This window comes from Aquarana catesbeiana, linkage group LG07, assembly GCF_042186555.1.
Source record: "Aquarana catesbeiana isolate 2022-GZ linkage group LG07, ASM4218655v1, whole genome shotgun sequence".
Classification (NCBI taxonomy): Eukaryota; Metazoa; Chordata; class Amphibia; order Anura; family Ranidae; genus Aquarana; species Aquarana catesbeiana.
Window position 1 is genome coordinate 150,037,728 of NC_133330.1, and position 25,272 is coordinate 150,062,999.

The 25,272-nt window shown below is 39.1% G+C and overlaps 1 protein-coding gene across 2 annotated transcripts in view; it reads right to left on the reverse strand.

Annotated features, from left to right (window-relative positions):
• Positions 1–901: 901 nt before the first annotated feature.
• Positions 902–25,272, reverse strand: part of LOC141103291 (40-kDa huntingtin-associated protein-like) — a 92,674-nt gene continuing 68,303 nt past the window's right edge. The window contains exons 10-12 of one of the 2 annotated variants that reach the window (XM_073592716.1): positions 8,681–8,727; positions 5,563–5,618; positions 902–1,956 (exon numbers count right to left, since the gene is read on the reverse strand). In XM_073592716.1, the coding sequence (XP_073448817.1) occupies positions 1,875–1,956; positions 5,563–5,618; positions 8,681–8,727 (185 nt within the window). In that variant the 3' untranslated portion in view covers positions 902–1,874. The remainder of the gene's footprint in view (positions 1,957–5,562; positions 5,619–8,680; positions 8,728–25,272) is intronic. The other variant, XM_073592717.1, reaches the window with a different exon arrangement.

Genomic DNA, 25,272 nt, shown 5'->3' on the forward strand with positions numbered 1-25,272 from the left:
CACCCAGGGTTCCCTCCATCTCGGAGTGGCTGCTGAAAATCCGTGAGATTTGTGAGATGGAGGACACCTTGGCCCAGGAAAGAGGTAATGTGGAAAGATTTCATAAGACATGGCAACCATGGTTTAGTTTCAGGTATTCTCAAACTTACAGGGAAATTGCAAATAACGGACTCTCGTAGACACAGAGGGAATATGTGAGGTCAGAATACATTCCCCGGTCTCTATAACGGTGATTTAAAGTAAACCTAAGAATGGCACATTGGTTCTACATTTATTCTTCTTTATCTTTTTTTCCCTTCCTTTCTCGCTCTCCCTCTTCATCTATACATTCGACACTAAAATTTAAGCGGATGCGATGAATATATAGCATGAGATAATAATACGGACACTCTGTACTTATTAACGATGAACGATGTGAAATTAATGAAAGGAGGTCAGTAAGACTCCTTATAAGTCTGCATTTAACTTTTTGCTGATCAAATACAAGTACTGTAACCATACAATAAGATACATGTTTGTTTAGACTTATAGCCAATCTATGGTTCAAGGTTTGATATCTTCCTTGTTTTTTCTTATGATGTATTGAAAATCAAAACATCCGCAGTTGCATCTGCGAGTACGAACTCTGCATGTTATTACCCTTACTTTCTCCTAAATAAAAATCTTAATGAGAAAAAAAATGGTTCAATTGCAATCGAGCTCATCTTGTTTGCCAAGGGTAAACCACAAACTGAATAATTTTGAACAAAATAAATGCATCTTTAGATTGAGTACCAACATTAAAAATACGTGCCATAATAATAAATAAATGCTTTTCATTCAGTATATTTATTGTATACCTTTACAATAAATCAAGGCAGTGTGAAGTTATTACAATGTAGTTAATTAAAAACAATGCCAGTTCATACAGACAGGTCATTTATTGACAGTGTTCACCTTGTTACATTTAGTGCTTGCAATAATAAATTACAGATATAATACACCAATATAATCACAATTCTACAAACTACAACTAGTGTAGAAACATAATGGTAGCCAGATGATAGAAGTCACAAGACTGCTATATACTAATCAGAAAATGTATTTAGATTTACATTTACTAAAATAATTGCAATTTCGTGTTCTGTTTACTGTGGGAGACCATATATCGTGGATGCAGGATCCTGGGTTTAGTAACACTTTAATTTATAACTGTCTAGGCTTACTTATAACATATTTATATGTGCCCCTTTTTTTAGATTTACTTGGAGTCTGAACCTTGGTTATAAGCTAAAAGGTGACATCACAGCTGTCCTACCAACTGCCTTACCTCATTGTGATAACATTTGCTGTCGAACATGTCCTCTGTATACTTATCAATATTGAGTAGGAGAGCCCTGTCGCTGTGTGAGCGAAAAAAAAACAGGAGAGTCTGTTATTTTATACTGTTATACACACTCAGTAGATTGGAAACAACATGTTATCAGCATGCTGTCAGGATAGCAATGTTCAGACCTAAGAAAACTAATCAGCCATGATTCTCACGGTCAAGCCTGAGCATCAGACAATGTAGGATTCTTATGCAAACCCCATCATAACCCGAAGTCCACAGGGCACATTTTGAGAAAGATTTAGGGCAAAGCGCCAAAGCCTTGAAAGGATACAGTGTCCAGGAGCAGTTGCATTCACAGTAAGAATTCTGCAGGCTTAGTGAGTGAATGTAATCAGCACAAATTAAAGGCGTGTCGTGAGTGTTTTAGTACAAGACTGAACTAACAATACAGAGCAGTCACCAAAATAAATGTGTTTTGAACAGTGGCAATGCATATCAATATCTAAAGAGTACCCACGTTAATGATATCTACAATTATTTACAAAGTCACCATATAAACGGTTCAAATGCCTTGACCTGAAGGAGAAATCATTTCCTTTAGAACAAGATGTAGTAAGTGGTTCTGTTCAGCTGTTAAAAGTGGCCTGCAAGGTAGACAAAATGTGTGTTAGTAGTGATGGAATAGGGCATATAACTAACTATTACTATGATGGGAATACATTACATATTGTTACCTGCTATTAGTCTATAAGAACCAACAGAAATGGAATGTTCCTACATACTCAAATTGGAATGTTCCTACATACTCAAATTGGAATGCTAATAATTTATTTCAGGTACTTATATAGCGCTGTCAATTTATGCAGCGATTTACATATAAAAAATATATAATGCGGCGCTAGATTCAATAACTAAACAACAGTCCAAAGATGGTCTGAGGAATGGGAGGGATCCAATCACCAGGTATAGTGCAGATGAAAAGGAACACTTGTCACCACGTGGTAATGTAGTCTGCTTACCAGAAGGCTGTGGATAGTAGGCATGTATAGATATTCTCAATAGCATCCAGCTCTCTAGAACCCCTCGTACAAACAGACAACTTCCAGATGGATTCCTTCACAGATTAACATCTCGCATAAATCACATCAGCCATGGGACTTCCAAATATGCAGTCATCAAATACCCAGGGAAAGAAATAAGGGACCCATAGTGAAGCCCGCAATAATAATAAAAACAACTTATTGTAGTAACTTACAGTTGAAGTTTAAAAGTGCACGCATCAAATAGGACAATCGGCTGCAGCGTTCAGCATGCTGGTGTCAACCTGCCTAAGGCTGATGTGATTTATGCGAAAATGTTAATCTGTGAAGGAATCCATCTGGAAGTTGTTGTCTGTTTGTACGAGGGGTCCTAGAGAGCTGGATTTGCTGGATGCTATTGAGAATATCTATACATGCCTACTATCCACAGCCTTCTGGTAAGCAGACTACATTACCACGTGGTGACAAGTGTTCCTTTTCATCTGCACTATACCTGGTGATTGGATCCCTCCCATTCCTCAGACCATCTTTGGACTGTTTTTTTTTTAGTTATTGAATCTAGCGCCGCATTATATATTTTTTGGATGTTTACGTTTGATATCAACGAACTTTTCTGGCTGCTTGCTTCTACATTTTGATTAGCGCAGATTTCTCTTTGTGATCTAACTAGCGATTTACATATACATTCACATCAGTCCCTACCCTCAAGGAGCTTACATTCATACATATACTAGAGGCCAATTTAGGCAGGATTCGATTAACCTATAAGCATGTCTTTTCAGAGTGTGGGAGGAATCCGGAGTACCTGGAGGAAACCCACGCAGGCACAGGGAGAACATGAAAACTCCAGGCAGATGGTGTCATGGTTGTGATTTGAACCAGTGACCCTTTTTGCTGCTAGGTGAAAGTGCTACCCACTACACCACTATGCTGCCCCATATCTTATTATCTGTAGTTTTCCAGGAGTTGTAACATTTATTTTATTGTAAAAAATGGTTTAAAGGATATCAAACAATGGAACAAACTCTAAAGCAGGTGTTCTTAACCTGTGGTCCTTGGACCCCTAAGTGGTCCAATGAATGGGTTTCAGGGGGTCTCTATTAGTGTCAGATTAAAAAAAACAACATACTATACAGCCCTCCTACTTGTCCTAATAAATTATTTACCATTGAAAGAAAAACGCACCCTGCCACTGCCTATAGCGTTTCGCCGCTAAGCATCTTTTGACTTGTTGGCCCACGTTTACCATTTAAGCATCATCATTTTCTGCACAACCACCATCTTGTGCCACTCCATAACAGCAAGTGCTAGTTCGAGTAGTAGTAGTAGTAGTAGTTCGAGTAGTAGTAGTAGTAGATTTGAACAGAAACAGAATTAAAGTTGTTTTGTTTAACCACTTCAGCCCCGGAAGAATTTACTCCCTTCCTGACCAGAGCACTTTTTGCGATTCAGCACTGCGTCGCTTTAAGTGACAATATATATATTTATTTATATATATCTTATTATTAATATATTGGATTGACTGATCACGTGCTATATTGGTTTAGGATTTGATATTTACACTCATTGTGTGGCACTTGGCACTTTCTTTGTATTTTGCACTTATATGTATTGTGATATATAATTTTGCACTTTTGTCTCATGTAAGTAGAATATATATATATATATAATAATTTATTTTTATTCACTATGTACATTGGCACCAGATGAACATTTGCTATCTTTGCTTGGATGTCATTACATCTAGCATAACATTTACACGTTGCACTTTAATACATTGATTTATCTTTTGAATATCCATTGCTCTTATTTGTATCTTTTTGCACTAAGGGTGGAAAGGCTATTTATACAGTATCTTCAGCACATCATATACATATTATTTTCTTTAATATCATTTTCTTTAACACTTTGAATATTCTCTATATATATATTTACACCTCAGCGCAGCATATTTTTTTTTATATATCTCCAAAACAATACCTGTTTTACCACCATAAGAGTCGGTGACAGGTGCACTTTAATTCTAACATTTTAAATCATTCACTTCTAATGTTAGTAACAAAAGTCTACCCAGCTCACAAGATTGATCACTGCATTTTAAAGCTTTATAAACTAACTAAATACATTTATAATCAAGTTATACTTTAGGAATTTATTTTTTAAAAAGCATATTTTCTATCTGCCTGAAATAATGTTAAGCTAAGTAAGCCTTTGTAGAGAAGCTTATATTAAAGCTCAACACAAGATTGCAATACAAGTTAAACTGGAAATAATATTTTCTGAGCAGAGGGGATGAGGAGAAGAATTGCATAACATCAATAATAGCCTGCTCAGTGCTTGAATACTCCTTGAAGGCTTATACGAAGATAAACACAAGGATTAACCCTGTTAGGGACAGCTTGAAGTTCTATACATTTGCTGTAAAACAGCTACAGCATGTCTTATACATTAACAGTTGAAAACACCTATTAGAGCTGCAATTCTGGCTAAAATGAGAATCACAATTTTTTTTGCTTAGAATAAAGATCATGATTCTCTCACGATTCTCATGGCGTAACATTATCTTTCACATTATACAAAACAATTGGGCTAACTTTACCGTTTAGTTTTTTTAAAATTAATTAAAGGGTATTTTTTCCCCAAAAATTGCATTTGAAAGACCACTGCGCAAATACAGTGCGACAAAATATTGCAACTTCTGCCATTTTATTCTCTAGGGTCTCTGCTAAAAAGTATATATATGATGTTTGGGGTTCTAAGTAATTTTCTAGCAAAAAATATGGATTTTAACTTGTAAGCAACAAATGTCAGAAAAAGGTCTGGTCTTCAAGTGGTTAAACTGCCCTCATCTACGGACTGAAGATCATTCCTTTCATCCAAAATGAACCGAGAGATACACTGTACGTCTTCTCTTCTCTATCTTTCAGAGCTGAGGAATGTTGATAAACACTGGTCCGCTTTTTTTTTTTTTTTTGACAGCTCTGCACCGTTTACATAGACACGCGGAAACAGCTGATTAGAATCAAGAGAGAGGGTTGAATCGAGAACGAGATCTTTTAACGATTAATCGTGAAGCTCTAACACCTATCCTTCCAAAAAAAACAGCTTACACTAACAGATAACTAAAAAATGTGCAAATTTACCTTTTTTGTTTTGATTAAATGTACACAATTACACACAGTAAATTAAATAGAGCACTGTAGCACTCACCACAGTTCAACTTGAAGTACTTTAAGAGACTCTATATCATTTTCCTGGCACGCCATCTAAAAAGGCAAAATGAAGAGGCTCTTTAAAAGCTTTTACACACTTGAATAAAACTCCTTCCAAGAGTGTCTTAACACAAAGTTCATAAATTGTAGTATACTACTATATTTATTGACCATATGATACATTAGGATTTTTTTAAAAAATCACCTCCTCCAAATAATATTAAAAAGAAGCAGTTGTGGACAAAGTTTCCAGCAATGAAAGATATGCATTTTTAGTTTTTGAGGCCAAATCACTCGATTTTGGCACATGCTGCTTGGGGCTCACCACACGGTAAGTAAACTTCAGGAGGGATTCCTTGAGGCTGGGTTCACATATATATGAATTGGCGTTTTTAAACGCATCCAATTTGCATAATATGTGAATGTTAACGACTTTCAATGGAGCCGGTTTAAACATGTCCGGGGCGGCTGCAGTGCAGTTTGAAAAAGGGTCCTGTTCGTTTTTTGGGTCCAGTTCAGGTGCGAATTCAGGTAAAAACTTGCCCCTGAATTCACACTTGAACCAGTGAACAGAAATGCACTGGACTCCAGACTGCAAATTACAGCCTTACTGTGAGAGATTACTTTAGGGTAGCGTAAGGTTAGTGTTAAGGTCAAAGGTTAGGGGTTTTAGTTCAACTGTTAGGATTAAAATTAACCCATCATGTGCTTTACAATTCTGCATGAAAAAATTCTAGAGATGTCACACAAAGTCAGGCATAGCAGGTGTTGCTGTGGCCTTCCAACCATTTTATATATTTGTTTTTACAGTGGAGACTAATTAGTCCTCAGGAAGAGGCAGCAAAGACTATTAAAACATTTTGGTTTCTCTAACACTCGCCTCAATGATCACAATGACTAACAGCGTAACGTTTTAGTTACAAGGTGGGAGGCAACAGTAGGACTAAGTTCACACATGAGCAGACCTTGCCGTCCCTCTGAAAAGTAATCCCTGGTGGACCGCTTTTTGTCTGGCAATACGTCAACTCCTCAGCGCCTGCTTTAACTTCCTCAAGCCCACACCACTGTTGCAACCGGCTTCACATTCAGTGGTGGTACTATCCAGCAAATGTGATAATTTTTGCCATGGCTGTGCACGTTTACATCCCTGTATGGCTGCCTTTGCAGTAGGGGTGCACATCTTTCCTGGTCTCACGATTCGATTACGATTATGTCAACAATTTTATTCGATTCCACAATGCTTCACGATTACTGCCCATATTTTTATGTGGGCACGGAAGATGGCTGGCGAATGGCTGACAGACATGGGAGGAGAGATGGCGTGCTGGGATGACATCATGACGAGGCAGGTGTGGGGTGTACAGTATACAGGTGTGTGGGGGTGTACATTATACATGTGTGTTTGTACAGTATACAGGTGTGTGGGGGGTGTATAATTTACAGGTGCGAAGGCGCACAATATAGATGCATTGGTCCCTTCACAGTGTGGTATTGTCTCACTGACAGTGGGCTGTAAAAATATGACTCAACTGCCTATCTACCTTTTTTTCTATGCTTTGAGGTGTTGGTGTGGTGTGCACCAATTAAAAAAAAATATATATGATTCTAAATCCTGGCTTAGGAGTTTTGTTTTAGGTTAAAGTGGTTGTAAACCTCAGGCATGAAATATGTACAAATCATATCCCTCTATAATGTGTATTTGTCTCACTCCAGAGCACTAAGTGTAACTTCTGTCCACTGGCTCGTTGCTCTGCTATAAGCATGAATCGCTTCTGACAAGTTTTCCTGAAACCAAGAGAAATATGGTGACAGGGGAGGGAGCTCCAACTGACTGACAGCCCCAGCTTTGTTCCTGTGTGAAAGGGGTAGGTCTCTTCCCTCCAATCAGCATTCAAAGCTCTGTTCATGGATGTAGCTTCCGCTCTCTGCCACCTGCTTTTCAGAGCTGAGTGGTCCTGCTTAAATTCTGCACTTTAAATAGATGAAGGGGAAGACGCTGTAGGTAAAACACATACAACTTATGTAGGAGGATGTGTTTCATCTCTATGTATCACCTGAGGTCAGTCACTTTACTGGGTATATTTATATGCAAGGGTTTACAACCACTTTAAGTGTTAAAGGTTCACTTTAGCTGTTAGGTTAAGTATCTAAATCAAAAAATGATTTAAAGTGTTTGTTAACCAAAAAAAAAAAAAAACACTCATATTCTGGTTCCTTAAAGCAGATTAAAACAGCACAGCTCTTGAGCTGTGTAATCGTCCCCCCTCTAAACTGTAAAAAAAAAAAAAAAAAACAAAAACCCCTGAATATGCCACTTCCTGTATGGCCTCTCTAAACAGACCACGATTACCAGGTGCTGCTCCGCCCTGATCACCGTGGTCAAAGTGCCTCCCTCTGTGATAGGCTGCCTGCTGTGCTCTCTCCCCCCTCCTTTCTGGCGCTCAGCCCCGCCCCCCCCCCCCCCCCCATTATTGAGAAAAAATAAATAAATAATTGTCAATGCCAGCCCCTCTATTAGAGGCTGGCATACCACACTGTGTTAAGCATTTTTAAAATTGAGCACTGTAAATACCCATTTTTAGCTGACTTCGGGCCGGTCACGTAACTTGTGGCCGCTTTACAGCTGAGACAGAGCTTCTGCGGGGGGAGCCGAGAGGCCGCATGATCTCCCCGGCTGACGTCAGAGGGAGATCATGGCTCCTCCTGCAGAAACCATCTGTCGGAGCTGGAAAGCAGCCAGGAGTCATGCGACTGGCCTCAAGACAGCTGGAAATCCGTATTTACAGTGCTCGTTTTAAAAAATGCTTAACACAGTGTGCTATGCCAGCCCCTAATAGAGGGGCTGGCATAGACTTTTACAAATGGGTTCACAAACCCTTTAACCAATTTTGGATACAGTGCTTTTACTAAAGTTAAAGGGAAGGCATTTTCTTCATAATTTTCAGCATGGTACAGGGAGACCCAATTGATACATAATTCATTGGTGATTATCTTTACACATAAATGCAAAGTCCAGGGATGATGTGCTTTGGAGCAGATTAAAAAATTCCCCACAATAACAGCCCTCAAGTTATTAGGAATATGCTATGCTTGAGACGTAGGGAAATAATACTTGCCACAACAGATTGTAATAGCAGAAACACCTCTTCTGTCAAAAAGTTCACTGTAAAAAAAAAAAAAAAAAAAAAAAAAAAAATCTGTGAGTAAGGCTTCCATTGCATACAAATTGAAAGTGTTTAGGTTTAACCTCATATTATATAGTTTTGGCAATTCTAAAGGAAAATTGTACAGGATAATTGTATAATGTGTAGCCAGCCACTGTGAAACAACTATTCTAATACAATTACTCAAACACTGGCTAGTGCACACATTGTGTTTTTAATGTTCCCTCAAAATTTACGGTTATAGACAAATGTTATGATAACATACTGTGTGTGTGTGTTTATATTTATATTACACACACACACACACACACACACACATTGGCGTACCCTAAATTTTAAGAGGGAAGTTTCAGGGAAAAAAAAAAAAAAAAAAAAAAAAAAACTTTCCACAGCCTTTTTTTACATTCCAAAGCCCCCCTGCGCATTACACAGACCAAAGCCCCCCCACACACACACACATTACACAGACCAAAGCCTTGCGGGCTTCGGTTTACTATGACACTTACACAGTGTTCAAAGGATCTATGTGAAAGGACCGGCAGTGATTTTTTTTATTTTTAGGGTACGCCGTGGGCTGTCCCAGGGCCAGGAGAGGCGGGGTGGCCGGCATGACACCTCTAACCAATCCCCACCCCCTGTTGATAAACAAAAAAAAAAAAAAAAGGAGATATCAGCGTATAACACGCAGGCACGGTTTGTCCTCCGTTTTTAGGGGGAAAAGGTGTGTGTTATACGCCAATACGGTGTGGGGGTGTGTGTGTGTGTGTGTGTGTGTGTGTATATATGTGTATATATATATATATATATATATATATATATATATACACACGCATACATAATATATACACACACACACACACACACACAGTATCTCACAAAAGTGAGTAAACCCTCACATTTTATTATATCTCTTCATGTGACAACACTGAAGAAATGACACTTTGCTACAATGTAAAGTAGTGAGTGTACAGCTTGTATAACAGTGTAAATTTGCTGTCCACTCAAAATAACTCAACACACAGCCATTAATGTCTAAACCGCTGGCAACAACAAAATTTGTCCAAATTGGGCCCAATTAGCCATTTTCCCTCCCCGGTGTCATGTGACTCGTTAGTGTTACAAGGTCTCAAGTGTGAATGGGGAGCAGGTGTGTTAAATTTGGTGTCATCGCTCTCACTCTCTCATACTGGTCACTGGAAGTTCAACATGGCACCTTATGGCAAAGAACTCGGAGGATCTGAAAAAAAGAATTCTTGCTCTACATGAAGATGGCCTAGGCTATAACAAGATTGCCAAGATCCTGAAATTGAGCTGCAGCACGGTGGCCAAGACCATACAGCGGTTTAACAGGACAGGTTCAACTCAGAACAGGCCTCACCATGGTCGACCAAAGAAGTTGAGTGTACATGCTCAGCGTTATATCCAGAGGTTGTCTTTGGGAAATAGACGTATGAGTGCTTGTGTCTGCGCTAAAAATTACAGATATATCCCAATTGCTAAAAGGTGTATATATAATATAGAACTGTGCAAAAATTCAATATATTAAAACCAAAAAAGTGCCAGTAATACATGGAATGAATACAATCCTTTTGTGAAAGTATCCCATAAAGTGCAACATGCAAAAAAAAGAAAACAATATATGCATATGATTATAAATATAAGATCAAAGTGCTAATTGTGAAACAATCAAGTGTCCACATCCAAAAAAGTTTAGTTCATTGATAACAAGACGTAAAGTGCAAGTATATAGTGTCCACAAAAAACAGTGTTCATCATGCTCCTCCTTAATGGTGTTCACAATACAGCATGCTTCAGTGCTCTCCTGTGACCCCCCACTTGTGCTTGCGCTCACCTCTAAGTGTGTGACACGGTAATTAAACGGTGTCTAAACACGCATTGGAGCCACTCCTGGGCTCATACAGGGTATGCTGGTGTAAACTCCAACTCTCTCAGATGACATCAAATAGTTTCACATAAAAGAAAGAAAAAGCTCCATAGTGTGATACAGTTCAGGATTTATTAAAAGTATATTAAAACTTCCCTCCAGAAGGGTACTCACAATATGCAGGTGCGTGAGTGCACCAGTCTTTCCAGAGTGTGTTGTATGAAACAAGCTTTTGTATGGTGTGCGGTGTGTTGTTTCTCATCTGCTCCTATTGCTGACAGCTCCGTCCTACCCCTCCCCGACGCGTATTCGGCACAGGGATCACGTGCCTTCCTCTGGGGGATCTCATTGGCTGGATGCTCTGTGTGTTATTTATATGCTATCGGCGGCCATTTTGCCTAGGACCGCCGACAGCTCTAGTGATAGGCTACACACGCGCATAGCGGCCATTTTGCCTAGGTCCGCCTGCCGCTATAGTCATAGGCTACATCTACATGTTACTTCAATAAACAGCGGTGACAGCTGTAAGAAAAATATAGCAAAATATAGCGATAATAGTTAGTTGTTTTCTGTCATTAATGTATATATGTCACCTAAATACTAATCCAGGACAGAGCTGCGCAATTCAGATAACCCCACACCACACCTCATAAGCCATTACTATGAGTATCAAACTACTAAATTAATTATATAAAAAAATATAAAAAACATTACAATCAACCACCAAGAAAACCAGTATACATGAATAATATTAAACTAAAACGGATCCCAGCATATATAAAAGATATAAATCCCAAATCAATGCGTACTCAATTAATTCTCAATGTGAGATCACATCCTAAGTACTAAAACCACCCTAAAAGAAGAGGAATCTAAATCCTATATTCTTTTATTAAAAACTAATCCTCATCTTTAAGAGGGGGCTATTTATAATAGAATCTATCAATTAAAAAATATAATATAAAAACCAAATATATTTAATCTATAAAAATTAATATATTAAAATTATATGAACCCCATTAAAGGTGTCCAGAGGGGGTCTTTATCACAGTAGTACAACAGAAAAAACTTTGGTGTGTGGTGTGTCAAGAAGGGTAATATACATATCTTGGTGGAATCAATAATTCCGCCACCACCGTGATCTTACAATAAAAATCTATGCATACTGTAATCTAAATCTACATAGCCAAGTCGAATAATCAATTGATACATACCAGCCTAATCATATACTATCCGTAATGCGGGCATATATATGGGGTATAATAAAGTATATTAAAAATTACTGAGAAAACATTTTAAATCAAACTCCTTGTTGAGCCCACCAGGAGATAAGGAGCCCAGCTGGTGTATCCACCAAGATTCTCGTTTGCCGATTTCCCTCACAAAATTACAACCTCTTAATGGCGTCTGGGAGCCTCTATTCCCCAAAATTTCATACCAGCCGTGCTTTGATTGTGCACTTTTTTGAAATGTATGGATAGATGGTGCTTATCCGATCCTTTACGTATGTTCCTCACGTGCTCCTATAAGCGATCTTTCAAAGCCCTAGTGGTTTTCAAAAGTGGTTTTAAAATGTTTTCTCAGTAATTTTTTAATATACTGTATTATACCCCATATATATGCCCGCATTACAGATAGTATATGATTAGGCTGGTATGTATCAATTGATTATTCGACTTGGCTATGTAGATTTAGATTACAGTATGCATAGATTTTTATTGTAAGATCACGGTGGTGGCGGAATTATTAATTCCACCAAGATATGTATATTACCCTTCTTGACACACCAAAGTTTTTTCTGTTGTACTACTGCGATAGACCCCCTCTGGACACCTTTAATGGGGTTCATATAATTTTAATATATTTTAATAATTTTTATAGACTAAATATATTTGGTTTCTATATTATATTTTTTAATTGATAGATTCTATTATAAATAGCCCCCTCTTAAAGATGAGGATTAGTTTTTAATAAAAGAATATAGGATTTAGATTCCTCTTCTTTTAGGGTGGTTTTAGTACTTAGGATGTGATCTCACATTGAGAATTAATTGAGTACGCATTGATTTGGGATTTATATCTTTTATATATGCTGGGATCCGTTTTAGTTTAATATTATTCATGTATACTGGTTTTCTTGGTGGTTGATTGTAATAAGTTTTTTTTATATTTTTTAATATAATTTAGTAGTTTGATACTCATAGTAATGGCTTATGAGGTGTGGTGTGGGGTTATCTGAATTGCGCAGCTCTGTCCTGGATTAGTATTTAGGTGACATACATACATTAATGACAGATAACAACAATAACTATTATCGCTATATTCTTCTTACAGCTGTCACCGCTGTTTATTGAAGTAACATGTAGATGTAGCCTATAACTATAGCGGCAGGCGGACCTAGGCAAAATGGCCACCATGCGCGGGTGTAGCCTATCACTAGAGCTGTCGGCGGTCCTAGGCAAAATGGCCGCCGATAGCATATAAATAACACACAGAGCATCCGTCCAACGAGATCCCCCAGAGGAAGGCTTGTGATCCCTGTGCCGAATACGCGTCGGGGAGGGGTAGGACGGAGCTGTCAGCAATAGGAGCAGATGAGAAATAACACACACCGCACGCCATACAAACGCTTGTTTCATACAACACACTCTGGAAAGACTGGTGCACTCACGCACCTGCATATTGTGAGTACCCTTCTGGAGGGAAGTTTTAATATACTTTTAATAAATCCTGAACTGTATCACACTATGGAGCTTTTTCTTTCTTTTATGCAAAACTATTTGATGTCATCTGAGAGAGTTGGAGTTTACACCAGCATACCCTGTATGAGCCCAGGAGTGGCTCCAATGCGTGTTGAGACACCGTTTAATTACCGTGTCACACACTTAGAGGTGAGCGCAAGCACAAGTGGGGGGTCACAGGAGAGCACTGAAGCATGCTGTATTGTGAACACCATTAAGGAGGAGCATGATGAACACCTGCACTTTACGTCTTATCAATGAACTGAACTTTTTTGGATGTGGACACTTGATTGTTTTACAATTAGCACTTTGATCTTATATTTATAATCATATGCATATATTGTTTTTCGTTTTTTGCATGTTGCATTTTATGGGATACTTTCACAAAAGGATTGTATTCATTCCATGTATTACTGGCACTTTTTTGGTTTTAATATATTGAATTTTTGCACAGTTCTACATTATATATACACCTTTTAGCAATTGGGATATATCTGTAATTTTTAGCGCAGACACAATTACTTATATAATTTTGGTATATGCACGAAATGAAACGTGATCAGTGTTTGCAGCTTGTCTATAATTGATTCACCTCACAGAGGCATTAATCCATTGTTGGCTCGCAAGACCTTCACATAATTAGACGTATGAATGCTGCCAGCATTGCTGTAGAGGTTGAAGGGGTGGGGGGTCAGCCTGTCAGTGCTCAGACCATACGCCACACACTGCATCAAATTGGTCTGCATGGCTGTTGTCCCAGAAGGAAGCCTCTTCTAAAGATGATGCACAAGAAAGCCAACAGTTGCTGAAGACAAGCAGACTAAGGACATGAATTACTAGAACCATGTCCTGTGGTCTGATGGGACCAAGATAAACTTATTTGGTTCAGACGGTGTAAAGTGTGTGTGGTGGCAACCAGGTGAGGAGTACAAAGACAAGTATGTCTTGCCTGCAGTCAAGCATAGTGGTGGGAGTGTCATGGTCTGGGGCTGCATGAGTGCTACCGGCACTGGGGAGCTACAGTTCATTGAGGGAACCATGAATTCCAACATGTACTGTGATGTACTGAAGCAGAGCATGATCCCCTCCCTTCGGAGACTGTGCCACAGGGCAGTATTCCAACATGATAATGACCCCAAACACCCCTCCAAGATGACCACTGCCTTGCTAAAGAAGCTGAGGGTAAAGGTGATGGACTGGCCAAGCATGTCTCCAGACCTAAACCCTATTGAGCATCTGTGGGGCATCCTCAAACGGAAGGTGGAGGAGCACAAGGTCTCCAACATTAACAAGCTCCGTGATATCATCATGGAGGAGTGAAAGAGGACTCCAGTGGAAACCTGTGAAGCTCTGGTGAACTCCATGCCCAAGAGGGCTAAGGCAGTTCTGGAAAATAATAGTGACCACTCAAAATATTGACAATTTGGGCCTGATTTGGACATTTTCACTTAGGGGTGTACTCACTTTTGTTGCCAGCGGTTTAGACATTAATGGCTGTGTGTTGCGTTATTTTGAGGGGACAGCAAATTTACACTGTTATACAAGCTGTACACTCACTACTTTACATTGTAGCAAAGTGTCATTTCTTCAATGTTGTCACATGAAAACATAATAAAATATTTACAAAAATGTGAGGGTGTACTCACTTTTGTGAGAATATATTTATTTATATAATTTATTACACACACACACACACACACACACACTCTAGGGCTGCAACTAGCGATTATTTTCATAATCGATTAAGTTGGCTGATTATTGTTTCGATTAATCGTTAAGAACCTTAAGAAAAAGTGTGGTGTATAATTTAGTTAATATGTAAAGTTTAAAAAAAGGCAATTTATTCTTATATATCTCTATGCAGTGGTAAATATAAATAACCAACTATATGGTTAGGAAGCAAAATCTCTAATCCACTCTGGACAGAAGAGATATACTGTATATACTGATAGAGGAGATATACTGTATATACTATTAGAGGATATATACTATTAAAGGGTGAATCTGGTAAATATCAGAATCAAAGATCAATTTTTTTTATTAAAAAAACAATGTCTTCCTTAAAAAAAAAAAAAAAAAAAATGTAATTTTAAGAATGTTCGTTCGATTTTCTAATCGTTAGTGGGATCAAATCGACGTTGATTTTCAACCACAGTGACGGAAAAATTTGGAAATAGAAAACTTCTTGGTCAAAGGAATTTTCAGACAGTGTATGTGGCTTTCGTTCAGAAATTACATTCATTTTAAAAACGGAATGTTAAAAACAAGTGAAAATTTCAAACAACATTCTTTCATTCAGCGAATGTACAAAGATTTTCGTCTGAAAATGTATCCATGTTGCCAGCATAAGGCTCGGTACACACCTATGCATTTTGCTTTTGATCTATTTCTGCAGTGCCTTTTGCTTTGCGTTTTGATTTTTGCACACGTGATTCTGCTGCGATTTGCGTTTTTGCATTTTTTTTTTGGCCAATTTGTTGTTGGGCAGATTAAAAAACACAAATTGCTGCAAAAACGCATTACATTCTTTTCTGCAGCTTCTCCGTTGAAGTATATTGAACCAAAAAAGCACCGTTTTGCATTAAAAAAAGTCCCTGACCCTTTTCAAATATGCAGCGGTTGAAAAAACCATAGATGAGAACGTGTTCCATAGGAAACCATGTGAATGAACTGTAGTGCGTTTCTGCAAAAAGCACCAAAAAACACATAGATGTGAACCAGGCCTAAGACGTTTAGTAACAAAATGGGGTTTAAAAAAAAAAAAAAAAAAAAAAAACACTAAAATGAGCCCTTTATAGTACAAAAAAAGCAAATAATCACTACTGTAAGGGGTTCATTTTTTTTTACAGTAGAACAGTGAAAGTATTATTTACAGTAGCGATTATTTGCTCTTTTTGTGCTATAAAGGGCTCATTTTAGTTTTTTTTAACCCCATTATGTTACTGGCCGATTAATCGATTTATGAAAATAGTAATCGATTCATTTCATAATCGATTAGTTGTCGATTAATCGATTAGTTGTTTCATCCCTAATATACACACACAGGTGGATGCAAAAGATTACAGCAGAACGTGGAGAAAAGGGTACAGATGTAATTTAATAAAGATCTTTATAGTGGTTGTAAACATCAGACATGAAATAGGAACAACGCATATACCTGTATATGATAAAATATATATGCTAATAGTATATAACACCTGCGCCACACCTCAGTGACTTAAGTTAATTAGTGCAATGAGAGCAGCTGCTGTTACAACTAGTGAAAAGTAGGGTGATAGACAGCACTGGATAAACTCCGTGATTAAAAGCGCTTGCTAAATAAAGTGACAACAATATTAAATACAATAAAAAGTAACTGTGGAAAAACTATGTTGAAAATAAATTATATCAAATTAAAAAAACAATCCCTTTACGTGATTCCAAACAGTGAAGTTATAACAAAGTAAATGTGATATAGTCCATGTAGCAAACGATGCAATCCGTGTTCCTGTGTAGCTGATCTGACAGGTACAACTGTAAACACTCAAAATTCAAAGGCTGTGTGGCACATTCCTTCCCAGAGGTAAAGACAGACAAAGACGGATATAGATCCCTACTCACATCGTTGACCCTCTTTCTTATGACAGGAGTCTAATCGGGCACCAATTGCAGATTTCCAGCTGGGACTCCCTTATGCACCGTCCGGCGGTGCTAGATATCCCAAGTGCGGGCTTTCCCAGCTCTGTTCCTGTGAGCCTTGTGGATGGGCGGTGCGTCCCTTTCCTCAAATAGGCTCTCAGAGTTTTCCTAACGGTGCTCTAAAGAGTGTAACTTCAGCCCTCCTCCCACCCTTTTTCTGAACTCTCAGATAAGCTTTAAAATTCAGCACTTTGAACAGATTTAGAGAAGAAAGGGCTACAGATAGACAGGTACAACTTATGTGGGAAGATTTGTTTTATCTCTGTGTATCACCTGAGGCCAGTTACTTCATTGGGTATATGAAAGGGTTTACATCCATATTAACATACATACATTAAAATAGACATTGTATACAGTTGATATAGTGTGTGTGTGTGTGTGTGTGTGTGTGTGTGTGTGTGTGTGTGTGTGTGTGTGTGTGTGTGTGTGTGTGTGTGTGTGTGTGTGTGTGTGTGTGTGTGTGTGTGTCTCTCTCACAAGTATATGGTCTTATTATTTTGTTATTTATATTTCGATTTAGCAGTGTCATTTAGCAGTTGTGTCTGCATTTATATCTACGTACAATATAAAATTGTGTGTACAAGGTTGTGTTTTTCTTTTGCCAACAACCACCAGCTACAGGAGAACTTTACTATGTATTAGTATTCTTATTACATTTAAGTGGGTATTAACAACAATAATATTATTATTAAGTCTTACAAATCTCAACTCCAAAAATAACTAGTTATTTTTGAATCATAGCACACCTAAATTATAATACCAGTACACCTTACAATACCAGAGGTTTCAGTCAAATAATTACAAGGGCAACACCTGCTAGACAAGTAAAGCCAACAAATTACTAATCTGAGCCAAGATACTCCTCCCAGGGTTTTGCCGTCATCTCTATACTAATCACAGGATGAGCCAATAACTAAAACAAGAATATGGAAGCTAAACATTTTAGTGCACAGAGTTATGAACCTCAAAAGTTTATGAAATGTCCAATTCCCTATCTTAGCATAAAGCTTTTGTTACATAAAAAAAAAAATGTTAAATATATATATTTTATACATACATATACACATATAGGATATAAAAAGTCTACACACCCCTGTTAAAATGTCAGGTTTCTGTGATGTAAAAAAAGGAGACAAAGATAAATCACTTCAGATTTTTTTCCCCCCACATTTAATGTGACCTATAAACTGTACAACTCAGTTGAACAACAAACTGGAATCCTTTAGGTGGAGGGAAGTAAAAATAAAAAACTATAATAATTCTGGTTGCATAAGTGTGCACAACCTTACACTAATACTTTTGTTGTAGCACCTTTTGATTTTATTACAGCAATCTTTTTTGGGTATGAGTCTATCAGCATGGCACATCTTGATTTGGAAATATTTGTCCACTCTTCTTTGCAAAAACATTCCAAATCTGTTAGATTGCGAGGGCATCTCCTGTGCACAGCCCTCTTCAGATCACTCCACAGATTTTCAATCAGATTCAGGTCTGGGCTCTGGCTGGGCCATTCCAAAACTTTAATCTTCTTCTGGTGAAGCCATTCCTTTGTTGATTTGGATGTATGCTTTGGGTCGTTCTAATGCTGAAAGATGACGTTCCCCTTCATGTTCAGCTTTCCAACAGAAGCCTGAAGGTTGTGTGCCAATATTGACTGGTATTTTAAACTGGTCATACTTTCCTCTACTTGGACTAAGGCCCCTGTTCCAGCTGAAGAAAAACAGCCCCAAAGCATGATGCTGCCAACGCCATGCTTCACTGTGGGTATGGTGTTCTTTTAGTGATGTGCAGTGGTGTTTTTTGCTCCAAACCTATATTTTGAAATTATAGCCAAAAAAAGTTCAACCTCGGTTTCATCAGACCAGAACATGTTTTCCCACATGCTTTTCAGAGACTTCAGATGTGTTTTTGTAAGAAAAGGCTTCCACCTTGCCACTCTACCCCATTGCCCAGACATAAAGAATATGGGAGATTGTTGTCACATGTACCACACAGCCAGTACTTGCCAGATATTCCTGCAGCTCCTTTAATGTTACTGTAGTCTTCTTGGCAGCCTCCCTGACCAGTTTTCTTCTCGTCTTTTCATCAATTTTGGAGGGCTGTCCAGTCCTTGGTAATGGTTCCATGGTATATCTAATGCCTAGGAAATGGTTTTGTACCCTTCTCCTGACTGATACCTTTTAACAATGAGTTCCCTCTGATGCATTGGAAGCTCTCTGCGGACCATGGCTTTTGCTGTAGGATGCGACTAAGAAAAAGTCAGTAAAGACCTACTAGAACAGCTGAACTTTATTTTGGGTTGATCAGTGGCACTATAAATATTCGGAGGTGTGTACTACGCATATTTAACATCAGTTTGAATATGATTGCTAAATTCTGAACATACCTACAACCCCAGTTATAAGAGGGTGTGCACACTTATGCAACCACATTATTTTAGTTTTTTTTATTTTTACTTCCCTAAAAAGATTTCAGTTTGTTTTTCAATTGAGTTGCACAGTTTATAGGTCACATTAAAAGGTGGAAAAAGTGGGGGTGTGGCCTGCAGTGGAGCCAAATAGCAGCTTAATCCCGGAGCTCCGGTACTTTGGTGGATACAGCGGCTAAAATCGGCACACAGGTCTCCGTTTTTCGACTCCCCCAGCTGGCGAACCGATCCGGGCACCCCTGGAGATTATGATGGACAAACGAAAAGGGTCATCCATGTCTAAATGGCTGAAGGACTACTTTACACAGCCGCAGCATGGAGGTAAGCAAAATGGTGCTGGACCCTCACCCACCCGGACTCACAAACACAAGCCTAAACCGAATAGAGCAGCATCATCCCCTAAAAATAATGAGTCCTACAGCAGCCAGCACTCCCGCCCTTCCTCCTCACCATCAGGGAGCCCCGCTAAAGCCAAATTAAAGCTGGATGGCGCTGGATGCAGCCCCGCAATGAGTCCTGTAACAGACTCAGGGGATGACACCAGAGAACTCCCTGATTCAATTACTACCTTTCCCAATATGAATCAGCCTGTGATGGACCCTGTTCTTAAGGAAATGCTTGTATCTCTCAGACGCACACTGCAAACAGACATGATGAACTGTATGCATAGATTCGGTGGGGAGCTGAGTGCAGTGGAGACCAGGGTGGAGCATATTGAAAGCAAGATGGGGGAGTATACCTCCACCATAAATGAGTTGGTGGATGCAAATGAGGAACAAGAAGAGGAAACAGCATGGATTAAAAACAAAATTGCAGGCATTGAAGACAGGTCCAGCAGGAACAACCTAAAAATTAGGGGGATCCCGGAGTTGGTGCAACCGTCAGACCTGCGATCATATGCGATCGATTTATTTACTTCCCTTCTGGCTGACCTCTGACATGGAAGTTACTATAGACAGAATATATCGCTTACCTAAGCCATCGTTACTTCCTGATAAAGTCCCCAGAGATGCGATTTTGCACCTGCCCTTTTTTCATGTAAAAGAGCAACTAATGCAAACAATGCGCAAACAGGAACAAATTCCATCCCAATATCAGAATCTGCAATTCTACGCTGACCTGTCTCAGCACACACTGCAAAAAAGAAGAAATCTTAACACTATCACAAAAGGTGCTCAGGAACCATACCATACCCTACAGATGGGGGTACCCCACTAGAATCTCCATCACCAAACAGGATCAAACGTATGTTGTGGACTCCCTGGACAAGGGCATTTCCCTGCTAAAGGATTGTAAATTTTTTCCAGACCCCAGTGATGACAACGACGTTACAGCCAATCGACGAACACCCATCCCAGACTGGAAAACAGTAACGCAACGGAAAGCCAAATCGCACAAGTAACATTCTCTGCCGAATAGGAGTTAACATGTGTCCTTACGAGAGGAATCGGGATAGCCTTTAGGCTTGAACTCACCCCCTAAATAACTTGAGCAGCAATTAGCTGCACACAGGTAAAACCCACTAGAACCATATGGAGGACTTTTCCTTTATGGTTCACTTTAAAGTTTGTGGAAAGTTGCAATGTTACTTAACATACTATGTTTTCTATGTTTGGCTTTTCTTTTTCTGTTTTTTCTTATTATTTTTGAAGTTACACAGCTGCCTGTCAAGCCTCAAGCTCATCACACCAAAGTTTCCACAAGTCATGGAAATCAGACTGCATAAAGATCCGAAAAAAAAATATTTTGCATGTTCTGAGACACTCCTAGATTCACAGTGAGTACTTCTATCATGAGACAGATAAAACACTTCTCAAAAAGCCCACAAGAGGGAGCTCGTGTCTTATGTATGTTCACACAAAGATCAAATTCATCATATTTCACAAAAACTTCCTCATGGCTATACGGTTCTTATCTATTAACACCAAAGGGCTTAATCACCATGTAAAAAAGGAAATCCCTATGGAAAGAAGTATTGACAAATCAATCTGACATCCTATGTGCTCAGGAAATGCACTTTTGTAATGCGTCCACTCCAGTGTGCAAACACAAGAACTTTCCATTCACTTTCTTTGCCAATGCAGACTCAAAGGCCAGAGGAGTAATGACTGCAATAAGAGCGTTTGTAGCGTTGGCAAAGAAAGTGAATTGTAAAACAAACGCTACAAACTGTAGCGTTTGTTTTACATGCAGAATGTATAGAGCCTCAAGGACGTTACCGGATTCTGGTGTGTGACATCAACCAGGTGATGTATACTGTACTATTGTAAACGTGTACACCCCAAACAAGCCCCAGATTCGCTTCTTTCACAAACTCATGAGGAAAATAAATACCCACAGGAAAGGGTTTTTTTAGTGCTGTGTGGCGACTTCAACGTAGTGAGAAATTGCGTGAAAAGACTCCTGCGCTGTCAACTGAATCCTATACTAAAGGGACCCTGCTGCAACACACAAAACTGCTCCAAAACAGACAAAACAATAGTATAGATAAGGGGGTGGTAGTTGCGCTGTGATAAAGGAGGGGGAGGGGGGGGGGGGGGGGAGGGGAGGGAGGAGGGGGGAGAAGGAGGGGAACTAAACTAAAGTGAATATAAAAAATATCAGATGACCTAAATATATGAGTAAAATATGTGAAAAAAGGACTCACAGATGTAAATATATAAATAAAGAAGTGGAATACAAGCACAAAAAAATACCACTTAGTAGTGCATAACAAAAGTGCTATAATCGAACAAAAAAATAAATATATAAAAAATAATGAAACAAAGGTATATACCAGCAAGCAAGCAGTGTACAAGGGTATGTGAATCAGCTTCAAAAAGGTGCATAAATCCAAAGTATATCAAATATCACGAAAACTATCAAATGAAATAGCTTAAAAACGTGTATATATATATGTGCTAATATTATGATCAACGGATAGCATAAATACACAAGTGAGTAATTATTAACAATAAAAAAGAAAGAAAAAATGTGAATAAAATATATATAAAATTAATTTGTAAAAGTCCATTAAAAATAGTCCCAGTGGTTGATGTTAGTAACACGCCAACACTTGGCAAAAAAATAAACTCCAAAAATGAAAAAAATGAAAATAAATGCACTTACATTTAAAAATAGCTGGGGGGTAAAACATCCACGAGCGCCGAGCTCGTCACATCCAGCTAGTGTGTGGCAGCGTCCCGTTCGAAGTCACGTGACGTGACGATACGCGTTAGGAGCACGGGACGCTGCCACACACTAGCTGGATGTGACGAGCTCGGCGCTCGTGGATGTTTTACCCCCCAGCTATTTTTAAATGTAAGTGCATGATATTTCGTTACTCATCTAATAAAGTATACGGTATACGGGATTACGCTATGTGCGGTTTCTGTTTTCTATACCGCACATCATAACTCTGCATAACGGGCGGTGAGGAACAGGAAGCGGGGAGAGTTTTTGGAAGATCCAGAGCCTGGGATTATACGAGCTCGGCGCTCGTGGGTTGAGTCGTGCGCTCATTGCTTACAAGTGAGTGCAACCCCCCCTCCCTCTCTCCCACTTCATCCTCCCCCCCCCCCCCCCCCCTCCTGGGTCCTTCACATCAAATGGAATTATACTATATGCCGCTCGTTTTTTGTCTCTGCATATGATATACTGCATCATCAATCAACACCATCTGTTGTACCTTTGGATTTCCCCATTTGCTGGGCCTCCACTACATATGCTGTATACCTTACAGCTGTAAGATAAGGGGCCTGGGAACACGGAGGTGCCCTCACTTGAAGTACACTCTCCTTCCACCCCTTGTCCACCATTAGTATCTAATCTGCATCCAGAAGTGTCACATTTGGTGGTGGGACTGCTGTCACTTTATTTTCATTTTTTTCATTTTTGGAGTTTATTTTTTCGCCAAGTGTTGGCGTGTTACTAACATCAACCACTGGGACTATTTAATAGACTTTTACCAATAATTTTTATATACCATATTTATCGGCGTATAACACGCACCCCAATTTAGGAGGGAATTTTAAGGGAAAAAAAATTTTTAGGAGGGAAGTTGAAGGAAAAAAAAAACTTACATTTAAATGCCCATCATTGCAGCCTTCTCAGTGCAGCCTTGCCCCAGTGCAGCCATGTCAGTGCAGCCATGCATCCTGTGATCCCGGACCCCTGCCATCCTGTCCTTCAAAATCGCCGACCGCGATTTGAAAATGGCGCCGCCGGCGCCGAAAGACACAGAGCCGGTCCTCGGCTCTTCTCGGCGGCTGTCGTTCACTTTCGGCTCCACTCGTAGTCCCGCCCGGGATGGGCGTGACTATGAGCGGAGCTATCCGAACCTAGCCGAGCGGCGCTCGAGTGAAGACGAAAGTGGCCGAGAAGAGCCGAGGACCGGCTCTGTGTATTTCGGCGCCATTTTCAAATCGCGGCCGGCGATTTTGAAGATCTGGCTGCTCCGGATCGCAGGGGATCAGCGTATGACACGCACCCGCGATTTTCCCCTGATTTTAAGGGGAAAAAAAGTGCGTGTTATACGCCGATAAATACGGTATATTTTATTCACATTTTTTCTTTCTTTTTTATTGTTAATAATTACACACTTGTGTATTTATGCCATCCGTTGATCATAATATTAGCACATATATATACACGTTTTAAGCTATTTCATTTGATAGTTTTCGTGATATTTGATATACTTTGGATTTATGCACCTTTTGAAGCTGATTCACATACCCTTGTACACTGCTTGCTGGTATATACCTTTATTTCATTATTTTTTATATATTTCTTTTTTTGTTTGATTATAGCACTTTTGTTATGCACTACTAAGTGGTATTTTTTTGTGTTTGTATTCCACTTCTTTATTTATATATTTGCATCTGTGAGTCCTTTTTTCACATACTTTACTCATATATTTAGGTCATCTGATATTTTTTATATTCACTTTAGTTTAGTTCCCCTCCTTCTCCCCCCTCCCCCTCCTTTATCACAGCACAACTACCACCCCCTTATCTAGACTTCAACTAGTGCCTGTCCCATCCATAGACACTACAAAGGCGAAACATCAAACTACATCCCTTCAAGAAACTCTGCATAAAGAAAACTTATACGATGTGTGGCGGTGCTTGCACTCTCGGGAAAAAGACTTTACATTCTTCTCCACCCCACATCATATATACACATGAATTGACTTGTTTCTGGTGGACCAACAGACTCTAGCCAAAACTGTCTCTTCATCCATTAACATCATGTGGTCAGATCACGCCTCTATAACACTATCTATAACAGATGCCTCCATAGTCAACGCAATTCCGCTATGGAGAACCAACTCTTATCTAATGCAGCAACCAGAAACCAAACAAATTATTGAGGAACATTTACAAGATATTTTTTCCATAAATGAACCCTCTGTGCAAAACCAATTTACTCTATGGAATGCCCATAAGACATATATTCGAGGGATTTTCATAAAACTGGGGGCCAGGGCGAAGAGGCAGCGGCAAAAGAAATTACAAGACATCACAGATGAAATTTTCAACTTAGAATCCAAAAACAAACAACAATCATCCCCTTCAATATCCAATAGATTAAACCAATTGAGATATGATCTCAGACTCCTTTTACTAGAGGAATTAAAAAAAAAAAAATACCAAGAGACTTAAAATGACCCATTATGTACATGGAAATAGGGCTGGGAAGCTCTTAGCGCAACAACTTAAGGGCCATAGAAGTAAAACCAAAATTTCCTATATCCTACACCCCACAAACAAAACCAAAATGCACCAGCCACAGGATATAGCGGATGCCTTCAGCAATTATTATGGCACCCTCTA